The sequence below is a fragment of the Mustela erminea genome, chromosome 7, assembly GCF_009829155.1.
Source record: "Mustela erminea isolate mMusErm1 chromosome 7, mMusErm1.Pri, whole genome shotgun sequence".
In the NCBI taxonomy this organism is placed as follows: Eukaryota; Metazoa; Chordata; class Mammalia; order Carnivora; family Mustelidae; genus Mustela; species Mustela erminea.
Genome location: NC_045620.1, coordinates 126112609 through 126128382, shown reverse-complemented (window position 1 = coordinate 126128382; position 15774 = coordinate 126112609). Strand labels below are relative to the sequence as shown.

At 40.0% G+C, this 15774-nt stretch overlaps 1 protein-coding gene across 4 annotated transcripts in view; it reads right to left on the bottom strand.

Moving 5' to 3' along the window:
* The window catches only part of LDAH (lipid droplet associated hydrolase), a 107600-nt gene that overhangs the window by 83700 nt on the left and 8126 nt on the right, over window positions 1-15774 (bottom strand). For 3 of the 4 annotated variants that reach the window (XR_004288008.1, XM_032353204.1, XM_032353205.1), the window contains exon 2: window positions 9182-9337. Coding sequence is in view for 3 of the 4 variants with exons in the window: in XM_032353204.1 (XP_032209095.1) it covers window positions 9182-9335 (154 nt within the window). In the remaining variant the exon portion in view is untranslated. Of the gene's footprint in view, window positions 1-9181; window positions 9338-12136; window positions 12160-15774 lie in introns of those variants that run through there. The other variant, XM_032353206.1, reaches the window with a different exon arrangement.

The following is a 15774-nucleotide window of genomic DNA, read 5'->3' as shown; positions in this document are numbered from 1 at the left end:
CTTTGCTTTGGGATGGAATGCTCTGAATATATCTGTGAAGTACATCCAGTGTCACTTAAAGTCACTTAAAGTCATCCAGTGTCACTTAAAGCCTTTATTTACTTGTTAATCTTTTGCTTAGATGATCTGTCCATTTCAGTGAGGGGGTGTTAAAGTCCCCTACTATTATTATATTATTGTTGATGTGTTTTTTGATTTTGTTATTAATTGGTTTATATAATTGGCTGATCCTATGTTAGGGGCATAGATACTTAAAACTGTTAGATCTTCTTGTTGAAAAGACCCTTTAAGTATGATATAGTGTCCTTCTTCATCTCTTATTATAGTCTTTGGCTTGAAATCTAATTTATCTGATATAAGGACTGCCACCCAGCTTTCTTTTGATGTCCATTAGCATGGCATATTGTTTTCCACTCCCTCACATTAAATCTGGAGGTGTCTTTGGGTCTAAAATGAGTTTCTTGTAGACAGCATATTGATGGGTCTTGTTTTTTTATCCATTTTTTAATCCATTCATCCCTGTGTCTTTTGATTGGGGCATTTAGCCCATTTACATTCAGGGTAACTATTGAAAGATATGCATTTAGTGTCCTTGTATTGCCTATAAGGTGTCTGCTACTGTATATTGTCTCTATTCCTTTCTGGTCTATTACTTTTAGGCTCTCTCTTTGCTTAGAGGATCCTTTTCAATATTTCCTGTAGGGCTGATTTGGTATTTGCAAATTCTTTTAATTTTTGTTTGTCCTGGAAGCTTTTTGTCTCTCCTTTGATTTTCAATGACAGCCTAGCTGGATATAATATTTTTGGCTGCATATTTTTCTCATTTAGTGCTCTGAATATATCATGCCAGTCCTTTCTGGCTTGCCAGGTCTCTGTGGATAAGTCTGCTGTCAATTTAATATTTCTACCATTGTATGTTACAGGACTTTTGTCCTGAACTGCTTTCAGGATTTTCTCTTTGTCACTAAGACTTGTAAGTTTTACTACTAGATGACGGGGTGTGGACCTATTTTTATTGATTTTTTGAGGGGGATCTTTGTGCCTCCTGGATTTTGATGCTTGCTCCTTTGCCATATTAGGGAAATTCTCTACAATAATTTGCTTCAATATACCTTCTGCCCCTCTCTTTCTTCTTTTTCTAGAATCCTAATTATTCTAATATTGTTTCATCTTATGGTATCACTTTTCTCTTGAATTCTCCCCCTGTGATCCATTAGTTGTTTGTTTCTCTTTTGCTCAGCTTCTTTATTCCCCATCATTTGGTCTTCTATATCACTAATTCTCCCTTCTGCCTCATTTATCCTAGCAGTCAGAGCCTCCATCCTTGATTGTACCTCATTAATTCCTTTTTTGACTTCAGTTTGGCTAGATTTTAGTTATTTCATTTCTCCAGAAAAAGCTTATATTTATCCAGACAATGTTTCTCTAACATCCTCCATGCCTTGTTGGAGCCCAGCTAGCTATCTGAGAATCGTCATTCTGAACTCTAGTTCTGACATATTACCAATGTCCATATACATATTACCAAGGTCCCTAGCCATCGGTACTGCCCCATGTTCTTTTTTTTTTTTTTTTGTGGTGAGTTTTTCCACCCTGTCACTTTACCCAGATAAGAATATATGAATGAGAGAGTAAAATACTAAAAGGGTGGCAAAGACCCCAGAAAATATACACTAACCAAATCAGAAGAGACCCGAAACTGGGGGGAGACGTAAAGGGGAATAAATAAATTAAAAAAAATATGTATTAGACTGGTGAATAGAACAGAGTCACCCACTTGATGTTGGGTATATTCTGGTCTCTTAGAAGAAACTATCTCCCAAAATCCAAAGTTTTAAAGAAATTTTAAAGAACGAAAACCTTATATGTATACAAAAATAAGGGGAAACACAATGAAGTGATGGAATATGACTGTAAAGATGAAAATTAAAAGATTCTAAAAGAGGAATTGATAAGTTGGTTGGAAAAAGGAAAAAAAAAAAGCAGAGAGAATGTGATCAGGCTGGAGCTAGCTTTAGGGTATATTTTGATTTATTAGAAGAAATTATATATCCCAAAAATTTAAAGAAAAAAACCCTATATGTATACAAAAAATAAGGTTAAATACAAAGAAAAGATAAAATATGACTATAACAATGAAAAATTTAAAAGATTTTTAAAAAAAGTATTGATAAGATAAAATAGTTAATGTTAAAAGAGCAAAGAGTAAAAGTTAAAAAAAATAGAATGAGAAAAAATAAAATTAGAAAAATTTAACTTTGCAAGACTAAAGATTATGCAAAAAAAAGTCATAAATTCTATGTGTTGCTTTCCCCTAGCTCTGGAGTTTGGCAGTTCTCGTTGCTTGGTGAACTTGGGTCTTGGCTGGATATTCTTGCTGATCTTCTTGTGGAAGGGCTGTTGCAGTGTTTCTCTAATGTCTTTGCCTGAGGTGGAATTGCACCACGCTTGCCAGGGGCCAGGCTAAGTAATCTGTTTCAGTTCACTCTTGGGAACTTTTGTTCCCTGAATGCTTTCCTTATAGCTTTGGAGGACAGGAATGAAGATGGTGGCTTCCCACTCTCAGGCCCAGAGGAGCCCAGAGCTCCGAGCCCCACTCCTCAGTGTGCCCTGGGAGAAAAGCACTCAATCCCTCCCATCTCCCTGGTTTCCGGCTGTGCTCTGTGCTAACCTGGTCTGTGAGCAAGCATTTCTATTTCTGGCCCATGGCCCCATTTGGAGTCTCCAAACCCAGCAGATTCCTGCTGTGCATTCCCACGAAGCGGGGGGGGGGGGGGGGGGGGTGTGTTTCTCTGAATCTGCCATGTGTGGGGTCCCTGCTTGAAGAGCCGTGGCCTGACTGCCCCAGATCATGATTTAAGGTAACCGGGAGATGAAAGCCCGATCCTCAGCTCTGTCTCTGCAGCCAGCTTCCCTGCTTCGATATCTGGGAGCTCTGTCCACTCAGACACCCCAGTCTTTCTGTGACCCTGCAAGTCCTGAGATCACACTGTCCCCGGGAGGGCTCCACCCCCACTTAGCCTCTGGAGTGAAATTCCTCTGTGGGGCAGACTTCTAAAAGTTCCGATTTTGTGCTCCGCTGCTCCGCTGCTTGCTGGGAGCCGGCCCCTCCCCCCATGGTCTATCTTCCCGTTGCTTAGAATTCACTTCTCCACATGTCCTTCATTCCAGAAAGTGGTCGATTTTCTGTTCCTAGAGTTGCTGCTCTTCTTCTCTTCTACCTCCTGTTGAGTTTGTATGTGTTCAGAAAGGTTTGATAACTATGTAGCTGAACTCCTGGGATCTAATGCTATTTCAGTTTCCTACTCCTCTGCCATCTTGCTTCCTCTCAGCAAAATACACATCTACATATTTATTTTTTATTGAATAAATTTGACATGTGACATTCTGTGGTTTAAGGTGTATAGTATGTTAAAACTGGTTTCAGAAGAATCCATAGATAACTATATAATTTAGATGCAATAATTATGATGAGTTATAATATGAAACTGAGAGTACTAGCTAACGAACTGCTATAGAACAATGTTTTCTCCCTATCTCTGGGTTCTGAGTTCTTTCCCTTAATAACTATAAGATCTTAAGCAAATCCCTTGAAGCTTTCTTTTTCACCATTTTATCATCATTAAGTAAATGATAATGTCAACTACTCCATGTTCATTTCACTCTAGTCAGTGCTATAGCTTCATCTGTATATTCTTTTAGTTATCAATTATTCACTGAGCAGTTACTACATGGAAGTCATGGTGTCAGGCACAGGACAGATAAAGGTCTTTTTGTAATTCATATTCTAGTAGGAAATATATACACATAGCTAAGTAAGTAAATAAGGTAACTCAAGAGTGAGATAGCTTCTATGAGGAAATAAAGAGGATTGTGTGATAGAGAAGGGAAGAAATTAGAGTGGCCTGAGAAAAATGTTTGAGGAGGAGGTGGCATTTAGCTAAGACCCAAAAGATGAAAACAAATCACCCAGACCAGGACAGGGGTTAGAACAGGTGCAAAGGCCCTCAAGCAATGAGGAGTTTGCCTCCAGAAGAAACAGAAGAGTCCACAATGGCCAGTAAGTATCATGAAGATTCAACTTACAACTGAGATAGAAGTGGAAAATGTAACACAAATGATTTAAATGTCATTGCATACTTCACCATTACACGTTATGAGCCACGAACTTAACTTCTTAGTTAGAAACCACAAAAGACTGAAAAGGGTCTTTTCTGCAACTAAAATCAGACATACACACACATGCATGTATGTATATTTGTATCTTCAGAAGTAGGGATGTTTGAAAACATTCTAATATAAAAATGATAGTAAAACACTCTATTGAAGCATATCAAAATGGGTTATTAACACATACTTGGCTGAGCGTATGGTCAAATGCCTGAGCAACATATAACAGAGGCTGTGGTGACCATCACTAGACCCTAACTGGCAATACACTCTAACTATTCAACATGGTAATTGTAGACCTATGCCTTCCAGTTAGTTAATCTTGTAGAGGACAAAACCACCACATGTGAAGTTAATGTGGCACGGCACCTATACAGAAGGCTGTCATGGGGAAGGAACTCCAGGCTTCCCTATGGAGACTTGTCTGTTCCATTTCCAACCACTGTACTCCACACAAGACACATTACATGACTCTATTATACCCAGATGACCACTTGAGAGTTAGAATGACTCAATATGTTCTAGAGTGAATTCTCAAGTTGGCTCTCTGCTCATTTACCTATTTAAAGAAAGTCCAAGGATACTGCTACTTAACAAAAACTCTTAAAACACAGGTTCCCTGGGAAAGATGAAATTAAAAGTTGCTCCATCTGCAGATTCTACTAAATCCCTTCTCATTATCATTACTAACTTAAAAGGGATTGATTAATTTTGTTAGCTGCAAATATAAAATGGTTTAAAATGAAACGTCCTATCAGTCTGTCAGAGATAGACTAAACATGATGTCTTTAGTGGCTTAACAATCCTTGAAATACTGTCACCCTAATTTCCCCAACAGTATAAACAGACTCAGCCCAAATACAAAATACAGTTTTGGGTTCCAAAACTAAGGAGCAGCACCAGCCTACAGGTCCCATGAACTCCAAGAAAAAGGGCCAAGGGCAGCAATGAGAATAGAAGGGCAAACATGAAAGAACACTAAGAAACCAAGTATCATCTGAAAATGTCAAAGCACTATAAAACAGTGACACCATAAAACAGCAAATGTTTTAAGTTTCCCTTTCTCCACCAGGTCTTCGCCGAATGCTCCCTGTATCTTCCTCTTCATCGTTTGTTAGACCCGGCTCTCCGCTATAATGGACTCTTCCTTTCAAGCCTGTGCAGAAGAGCAGGCACTCTTCTCTAACACCCTTATGCCTCAAGGAGAGCAAAGACTTTTGCGACAGAGGAGTCCCCACACCGAGTGCAACACAAGTAAGTGAATGAGCACCTCTGAGTGGGGAAGCACAGGGAGCAACCAGCTCCGCTTACCAATCCATTTTACTCTAACAACCTCTCCTCTTCCACTTTCATCTATCAAACAGTTTAGTCGTTCTCACACATTCCCTGAAAACCTTGACCCTTAAATGATAGTCTCGCTTGCCATTCCATGTCAGGAGATTTCGAAATCCAGGTGGATTCACTGAGCCAACACCTTTGTCCCATAACTCATTACCTTAATCAAATTTGAAGAACGTCACCTACATTAAGCTTACCCAACGAGCTATGCCCCAGATCGGTGGTGCGCGTATCACAATCCTCTGGAGGGTTTGTTAACGCAGAGGCTGTTACATCCCCAGAGTTTCCGGTTCAGAAGATCTAGAATGGGGCCCAAGAACCTGCATGTCTAGGGAGTTCTCGGTTGATACTGCTGGTCCCAACCCCAGCTTAAAGAATCACAGGCTTAGCTTTTCTCATTACCCAGAAATGGTTAACATTCAAACCATTCTCACTCTGACAGGCCTTCTACTCTTCGAGATCTCACTCCCAATACATCTGCTATCCCATCACAGTGCAGCTCAAAGTCTGCCTATTTGGTTTTGGTTGATAATTCCTTTCATCCTACACATCTGCTGTTCTCAGTGCTGACTGCTTTCCTCAGGGCCCTTAGCTACCCTTTGTCCCATTTATTCTCAACAGATGACCTCATCTCTTAATTAGCAGAGAAGACAGAGCTCAGGAGGCAGAAACTACTTTATTCCCTCTGACATGCCTTCATGCTTCTCCACTTTAGTAACTAACTTCACCTCCTTCATGCTAGCCTCAGAAGATTCTGGCATCTCCAGTCTAAGACGACGTTTCTGCTTACCTTCTCAATCCTATACTCTGCCCTGGCCTCAAATCTCTGCTCCATCAAATAGCATGTGTCATGCCTAGAACTTCAAACTCTCCCTTGCTGCTAGCAAAGCGTATGTATTTTTAATTTTGGTAGATATCAATAAACTGCTTTCCAAAAAGACTTTTACATCATGGCAAGAGACTGGAAGTTTTACTTCCAGAAGAGGCGAAACGGAAGAGGAATTTTGGCCAGCTGCAAACAGAAGCACTTTACCAAGAAGGGGTCCGATTAAGTGTTACTGAACACCGAAACTCCCAACCTTCTTTCCCTTGTTCAGGCCTGAATATCAGCAAACAGGCTTCCACTCCTCAAACTGGATACTGGAAGATTCCTTCCTGGAAGAACTGAATGGCCCAAGAAACAGCTGCAGATACTGAAAGCTGGAAATTCTCCAGTGAAATCCTGGGTCTCTACCCAATTACCCTAGCATGAGGATTCCTAGGGTGACCAGCCATCCTGTTTTACCTAGGGCTGTTGTGATTTTAGTACCAGAAACCATGTGTCCTGGAAAATCTCTCAGACTATGACGGTCACTCTAGGTGCAACCGTGGACAAGCATCAACACTGAAGACAAAGACTTCAATTAGCTGTTTATGTCTTCCTCTGAAAAATGAAACATTTGGTAGTGCATACTAAAAACTCTAAGAATGCAAGAAGCCAAAAGAAATGATAATGCACCCATGAAACAAGAATCTATAAAAAAAAAAGAAAAAAAACATAGCATTTAGAATTGAAGTGTATAAATTTTTGGCTTAAAAGGGTCCACTAAAGCCTACAGTGGATAAAAAAGCACCCATACCAAGGTGCTTTTCCTATAAAATTTCAGACTCTTACAACAAAGAAAAGATCTAAAATGTTCTGCCTTGCAGGGGAGCTTCAAATACAAAAGATTTAATATCAGAATGATATTGAGACTTCTCAAAAGCATCTCTGAACCCTAGAAAACAGTTAAAACGCCCTCTAAACTGTCAGGAAAAATGATCTGCATCCTAGAAGTCTAACACATTTTCTGACACGATAGGTCTTTAAAAGATTACTTCCCAAGCACTTCTTCTCAGGAAGTTCCTAGAAGATGTGCTTAAGCAATAAACCAAGAAATAAGAAAATATGGGATCCAGGAAATGGAATCTAACCCAGGAAGAAAGTGAAAAAAATCCCCAGGATGGCCTGTACAGCAAACCCACAGGTCAGTCAGTCCAGACTGGAGCCAAAGAACAGAGTTCTGTGAGGGATAGCTCCAAAGAAAGAAAAAAAACAAGACCTGACTGATTACTCGAACACAATAAGAGGATTTTTTCCCCATTTCCTAGAGAACAATTTTAGGATAAATTAGTGATTCAAAAATATAAAACTATGTAAAAAAGACAATCATTGACCTAGGGAGAACAAACAAGAAAAAATGTACAAGAACTGTGGTGTGCCTGGCTGGCTCAGTCAGTTAAGCATCTGCCTTGGGCTCAGGTCATGATCCCAGGGTCCTTGCGTCAGACTCCCTGCTCTGGGGAGACCCTGCTTCTCCCTCTCTTCCCTGCTCATCCTCTTTCTTGCTATCTCTCTCTCTCTCCCTCTCTCTCTCTTAAATACATAAATAAAGTTGTTAAAAAAAAAAGAAAGAAATGCAATCATAATACCCCATTGACTTAGCTATATATGGTATGATCATATTTACAGTTTTACTTTTAATTTTTCCAGGTGATATAAATATGTTCTAATTCACAATTTTATTTATTTATTTATTTATTTATAAAAGATTTTATTTATTTATTTGACAGACAGAGATCACAAGTAGGCAGAGAGGCAGGCAGAGAGAGAGAGAGGAGGAAGCAGGCTCCCTGCTGAGCAGAGAGCCCGATGCGGGACTCGATCCCAGGACCCTGGGATCATGACCTGAGCCGAAGGCAGCGGCTTAACCCACTGAGCCACCCAGGCGCCCTAATTCACAATTTTAAAACAACTCTGAATACCTACAAGTAAGCATCTACCCCTACCTAACATTCTATTGTTAGTGATCCAGCAAAAGTCACAAGTGATCCAGCTGCCAAATCTCAGGATAAATAAAGGTTCTACAGTAAACTTAATCATCTTGGAATGAGGCAGAAATAACTGTGATGAAAACTGTCAAAAATGTAATAATTTTAATTACTCTAAATACTAAGAAATTTTATTATTTATTTATTTATTTAGTTAGTTAGTTTTAAAGATTTTATTTATTTATTTGAGAGAGAGAGAGAGCATGAAAGGAGAGAGGTCAGCAGGAGAAGCAGACTCCCCACTGAGCAGGGAGCCCTATGTGGGACTCGATCCTGGGACTCCAGGATCATGACCTGAGCTGAAGGCAGTCGTTCAACCAAATGAGCCACCCAGGCATCCCCCCCGGCGCTTTTTTTTTTTTTAAGATTTTATTTATTTATTTGACAGACAGAGATCACAGCAGGCAGAGGCAGGCAGAGAGAGAGGGGAAGGCAGGCTCCCCGCTGAGCAGAAAGACCGATGCAGGGCTCGATCCCAGGACCCTGAGATTATGACCTGAGCCAAAGGCAGAGGCTTAACCAACTGAACCAACCAGGTGCCCCACTAAGATATTTTAAAAAGTGGATTACAAAACTATATGTATAGTATACTTCCAATTATGATTTAAAATATATATAATAGACAACATAACATACATAATATAAATGCACAGAAGAAAAACATACAGCCCAGCCACTGAAGGACAAAGGGTAGTTGTTACCAATGATTTGAGTGATTTTATTTCCTTCCACACAGTTTTCTATAATTTATCAATTTCTCTTTAAAATCTGAAAAATTTATTATATCTACAGTAAGATGCCTTATCCAGATTTTTAAACTTACCTGTAATAATAAAAATAAGCAGCTTAGGCTTGTTGGCTCTTGGCTCATTGAAGAGGTTAGTCCAGGGCCCACATTTTAGGACCTGGGTTTCAACTCCACAGCATAAAATAAATTCTTCATGCACAGGAACTTCTTCCTTGATTTCTGAGTCCATTTCTAAATAAGAGGGGTACAAACAATATAGTGAGTTGCTAAAAGGTAAAGCTTTGAGCCAAAGGCAATATTCAAGATTTTTAAAAAAGGCAAATTTCAGTACATACAAGCAAATACAGGAGGTATAAGACCAGTCAGCTATTCTGGATTATAGGATGACGCACACGCACAAAATTAAACAAACCACAAGAGTAAGGAGAAACAGGGAGACGTGTCTTCAGTGAACTGAAAGACTCAACGGGAGTGTGAGCCAAGGTCAGGTTAGCCAGCGGGGCTGCCTAACATCCTGCAGTGCTGAGGGTAGTGCTTGCACCGAAGAATTAACTAGCCCAAAAGGTCAATAGCACCAAGATTGAAAAAAATACCCTGCTCTAGTGCCAAGGTGCCTACAGGATACAGCTTTCTCCAGCATTTAGCTGGTCCTTCTCTAGATCTCTGCTCGCGCAGCAATGGCAGTAACACAGTCAGAGCCCCAGGGAACACAGGTGTGTACCTCAGACCAGGGGGCTGCTTCCTGCACGCTCTGCTCAGCCCACAGGCACACTAAAGAACTAGCTACCTGACCCTGGTCCCACATAGCAGCCTGGAACTGCCTTGCCCAATAGAGCTCTGAGTTGCTTAAGAGGGAAACTTCTGTAACATTCCATTCTAGCAATACCCAAGGCAGTGCCCCAACTTCCTCTGAACCTGCTTAGCAGTCTCAACTCATCTGAATCCCAGAGTGTTTACTGTGGCCGTTCCAACACAGGAGCCACCCGCTCCTGACCTCACACCGGCACCAGCTCCCTGATTCACTCTGTACAACCTCTCACCAGTCTTGGTTCACCTGCCAACACAGTGACTGCTGGCCAGCTCTGGTGCAGGCAACCACCAAATTTCTCTACCACATACCTGCAACCACACCTTCTTCAATGAGATCGAAACCCACACTCTATGTTTGTCCCTTCCTGGGTACTCTCCCTCAGCCCTAGGGTATCTTTAGAGTTTTCTTTATACAGGAACTTTAGAGTTTCTCTTCTTCCACAGCTTAGTAATTCCTTATGTTAGATTAACTATTTAAGTTACTGTGTGGTTTCTGTCTCCTGAATGGATCTAGACTAACATATCTTTCATTGATTATGCAAATTTTTCTCTTCAAATCTTTGCCATTTTAGAAGTAGCTCTAATTCTACTTCCTATTTGAAGACTTCCCTGAACATCTCAAATAAAGGAAAATTCCTCTTCCTCTAAGCTCATAGCACCTGTCATTATCATAAATCAACAGTGGCAAAGGAAGCCGGGTAAACTTCACCTAGTCATCTGTACACTTGTTATTCATGTCTTTCAAAGCGTCACAGTCAACAATCAACTGCAAGCACCACCCACCTGACACCTACCTTAAGGCAAGCACAATGGTAGCCAGCATGTAGTGACACCAGAGATTCCACATTGAGAATGGCCTTTGGAAAGATTTTACTTTTTTTACATTCTGGCAGAATGGGGCAATATCCATAAGACATATACTTTGACTCAATAATTTTGGGGGAAACAAGTCGAAAAAGGAAACCTAAAATATTTTTTCAAAGAACAAATGCATGGAATGCTATTTACAACATTGAAGAGCTGAAAAAACTTCAATGGTCATTATTGGGAGAATGGTTATATAAATTATGATAATTCATTATGCAGACACTAAACATGCTATATATGACTCAACATTAAGGGGTATGATTAGATAAATTATAGTTCAATCTTTTGATCACTGTTATGTTCAATCAAAACTGCTCAGCTCTGCTAAATGGTGATAATTTCTCCATCTGCTTTCTTTTTTTCTTTTTTTTAAAGATTTTTATTTATTTATTTGACAGAGATCACAAGTAGGCAGAGAGGCAGGCAGAGAGAGAGAGGAGGAAACAGGCTCCCCGATGAGCAGAGAGCCCAATGCAGGGCTCGATCCCAGGACCCTGGAATCATGACCTGAGCCGAAGGCAGAGGCTTTAACCCACTGAGCCACCCAGGCACCCTCTCCATCTGCTTTCTAATATTTCTAACACCTCACTTCTCTAGTCAGATATTATGTTGCCTCATTCACTTTCTTCAGTTATGCCCTTATTACCATCTTTTTATTGCATTTAGGAATGAAGAAGAAATAAACATATTCCAACCTCCATATGTGACCAAAAGTCTAAAACCCTCTTAAATAAAACTACTTAGAAAATAAAAAATTTCTCACTCAAAAAATGGGAACTCCTTTTTATTTAAAATAAATAAAAGTATCACCTCACATTTTCTTAAGGACTTTTAGTTTACTAATAAATGTCACTGTAGTCCAATCTCTTGAACTGTCACAAAATACATTTATAAAGGTCTTCTGACATTTATAAAATGTTGGAAACAATATTAGATTTAGCTGTTCTATACTGCCTTCTAATAAAACACCATCAGAGAAGACAGTGGCTAAACTGAATACTTGCACCAGAAGAGAATCTCAAGTTATGAACTATATTCAACTCATAAACCCTTAATGTTAAGCAAATAAGGTCTCTGGAGTTTGACAAGCCACAAAATTAATGAGAATTCAAACAGATATGAAACTCAAATGCAGTCTATAGAGTTTGGAAAACAAACAAAAAGTGACTAAACCTCTAAAACACCTCAGATAAAATACAACTGGGAAACACAGAGTAAACCTGTATATTATAAAACAACTTTTTATTTTACTTCACTCTTATGTTTCTGAATCAATCCTACACTGCCCCCAAAAGCAAAACAAAAAAAGGGCAAAGGAAACCTTAGAGTATGAGAATTCAAATTCTTCCTTACCCAATAATCCAAGGTAATTCAGTCTGCAAACAAGTTTCTGATGAAGAAGAGACAATGTGTTCTAATACCTAATATACTAGAGGCTGATGGCTCCACCTACAGTCCTGGCCTACAAGCAATCTCCAATGAAAACAGTGTTGATACACATGGAGACTTAGGTGGGATAAAAACCAAGTGTGGCTACAATGTATACAGCTAAAGCAAGCCTCACTTAAAATAGGTATTCATCTGTTTATACTGATGAGTATAATTTTATATAGTAAAAATTTTTTTCTGATTAAATCTCACACAAACCAAGACAATATAAAAAACAGAAAAGCATTTGATGAGTATGAATTTTAGAGGTTCAAATTTATAATATTTATTTATTATAAAGTCAGCCAGTGAAAACAATGAGGCTATACTAATGACCACAAATACCTGAAATTGGAGTTATGAGTCTCATTTAGCTTCGGCACCCAAATCCAAATAATGTGTGCATTTCATTTTGGTTACTCAATTAAGAATTCCGCTTTAAAATAAAAAATTTAAGGGGCGCCTGGGTGGCTCAGTGGGTGAAGTCCGCTGCCTTCGGCTTCAGGTCATGATCTCAGGGTCCTGGGATCGAGTCCCGCATCGGGCTCTCTGCTCAGCGGGGAGCCTGCTTCCCTCTCTCTCTCTGCCTGCCTCTCAGTCTACTTGTGATTTCTCTCTGTCAAATAAATAAAATCTTAAAAAAAAAATTTAAAATAAATAGAATAGAATAGAATAGAATAGAATAATAAAGTAAAATAAAATAAAATAAAAATGATGGCGGGCGCCTGGGTGGCTCAGTGGGTTAAGCCGCTGCCTTCAGCTCAGGTCATGATCTCAGGGTCCTGGGATCGAGTCCCGCATTGGGCTCTCTGCTCAGCAGGGAGCCTGTTTCCATCCCTCTCTCTCTCTCTCTCTCTCTGCCTGCCTCTCCATCTACTTGTGATCTCTCTCTATCAAATAAATAAATAAAATCTTTAAAAAAAAAAGATGGCCCTTGAAAAAAAAAAAAGAATTCCGTTTTAACTACTGGGTATTTACCCCAAAGATACAGATGTAGTGAAAAGAAGGGCCATTTGTACCCCAATGGTTTATAGTAGCAATGGCCACAGTCGCCAAACTGTGGAAAGAACCAAGATGCCCTTCAACGGATGAATGGATAAGGAAGATGTGGTTCATATACACTATGGAGTATTATGCCTCCATCAGAAAGGATGAATACCCAACTTTTGTAGCAAAATGGACGGGACTGGAAGAGATTATGCTGAGTGAAATAAGTCAAGCAGAGAGAGTCAGTTATCATATGGTTTCACTTATTTGTGGAGCATAACAAATAGCATGGAGGACAAGGGGAGATGGAGAGGAGAAGGGAGTTGAGGGAAATTGGAAGGGGAGGTGAACCATGAGAGACTATGGACTCTGAAAAACAATCTGAGGGTTCTGAAGGGGCGGGGGGTGGGAGGTTGGGGTACCAGGTGGTGGGTATTAAGGAGGGCATGGATTGCACGGTGCACTGGGTGTGGCGCAAAAACAATTTTATGCTGAAAAGAAATTAAAAAAAAAAAAAGAAAAAAAAAAGAATTCCACTTTATTCATCCACGTAAGAAAGGCTGTTTGTTGTTTGTTTGTTTGTTTTTAAATATAAAATCACACTTTAGTTTAGCTGGTAGCCAAGACTCATTAAGCCATTCAAAGATTAATGAATATATATCTATTAAGTGAAACACACATATGCACATGCACACATATGTATGGGTCTCAACACCTAAATGATCTTTTTAAATGAACATATAACGAATTATTTGTTTCAGTACAGGTCTGTGATTCTTCAGTCTTACACAATTCACAGCACTCACCGTAGCACATACCCTCCCCAGAGTCCATCACCCAGCCACCCCATCTGTCCCATCCCCCTCCCCTCTAGCACCCCTCAGTTGGTTTCCCGAGATTAAGAGTCTCATGGTTTGTCTCCCTCTCTGGTTTTGTCTTGTTTCATTTTTCCCTCCCTTCCCCTATGATCCTGTCTTGTTTTTCAAATTCCTCTTATCAGTGAGATCAAAGACAATTGTCTAAGAAAGTTGTTTTTTTTAAATTTGTGTAATACAAATCAAAACCACAATAAGATACCATCTCACACCCTCAGAATGGCTAAAATTAACAAGTCAGAAAACAACCATTGTTGGCGAGGATGTGGAGAAAGGGGAACTCTCATACTGTTGGTGGAATGCAAGCAGGTGCAGCACTTTGGAAAACAGTATGAAGGTTCTTCAAGAAGTTAAAATGTGACCCTAAGACCCAACAACTACATTACTAGGTATTTACCCCAAAGATAATTTAATTTAACCCGAAGATACAAATGTAGTGATCCAAAGGAGCACCTGCACCCCATGTTTACAGCAGCAATGTCCACAACAGCCAAACTACAGAAAAAGCCAGATGTCCAATCAACAGAGGAATGAAAAAAGAATGTGGTGTGTGTATACATATGAATATATACAATACAACGGAATACTAACCCAGCCCATCAGAAAGGATGAAATCTTACCATTTACATCAACGTGGATGGGTGGAGGGTATTATGCTGAGTAAAATAAGTGAATCAGAGAAAGACAATTATCATACGGTTTCATTCATAGGTGGAATATAAGAAACAGAGCAGAGGACCATAAGGGAAGGGAGGGAACACTGAATGGGAAGAAATCAGAGAGGGAGACAAACCATGAGAGACTCTTAACTGTAGGAAATAAACTGAGGGCTGCTGGAGGGGGTAGGTGGAGAGAGGGGGTAACTGGGGACAGGCATTAAGGAGGGCATGTGATGTGATGCACACCGGGTCTTCTGTGTTACTGAGGAGTTACTGAATTCTACACCTGAAACTAATGATGTACTATACGTTGGCTAATTGAATTTAAATAAAAAAATAAAATGGGGAAGGATGTAGTTCCTTTAAAAAGATAGTGAAAGACAGGAAAAAAAGATGACTACACTCAAGTCTGAAAATATCAAAATAACCTAAGCAGGAAATGAGGGTGGGAATAAAGGAGTGAATGTGAGACTCAAGTCTCAGTAATGAGTCTGTATGAGAAGCCAGGGAAGGGATGTGACAAAGATGACTCGGATTCTGATGCTAAATATGAGAAGAATGGAAGCACAACTCACATAAAGAGGAACTACCAGGGAAGGGAAGTTAGTTGCAGAAAAGGAAGTTGATTCAGTTACAAACATAGAAAGTTTCAAGAAAATAAGGGACAAGACCAGAAAACAGTGGGAGCCATAGAACTAAAGCTCCAGAATGTCACAGTAGAGAAAAGATTTGCCCAGCTCTTCCTAAAGAGCTCCCTTACTATGGCTTCACTGACGCCTCCCCATTCTAAATGAGAACACTTTCCTCCCTAACTCCCTGAACCCAAAGATTCTGCCTTGGGTCCTCTTCTTCCTTTGAGTACTAACTGTAAGTAAGGGCCTATTTAGTCAGAGCAGCTCCATCCTGCCCCTGCCCCTGCCCACTCCCCACCCCCCTTCAGGGAACTTACTTAAAAACAAGTCCGGGAAACCAGTCCCAGGTAACAAAGCCCAAATACAAGGGTGGGGCAGACCAGGTGGAGGTATTCAATCAGTGGGGGTGC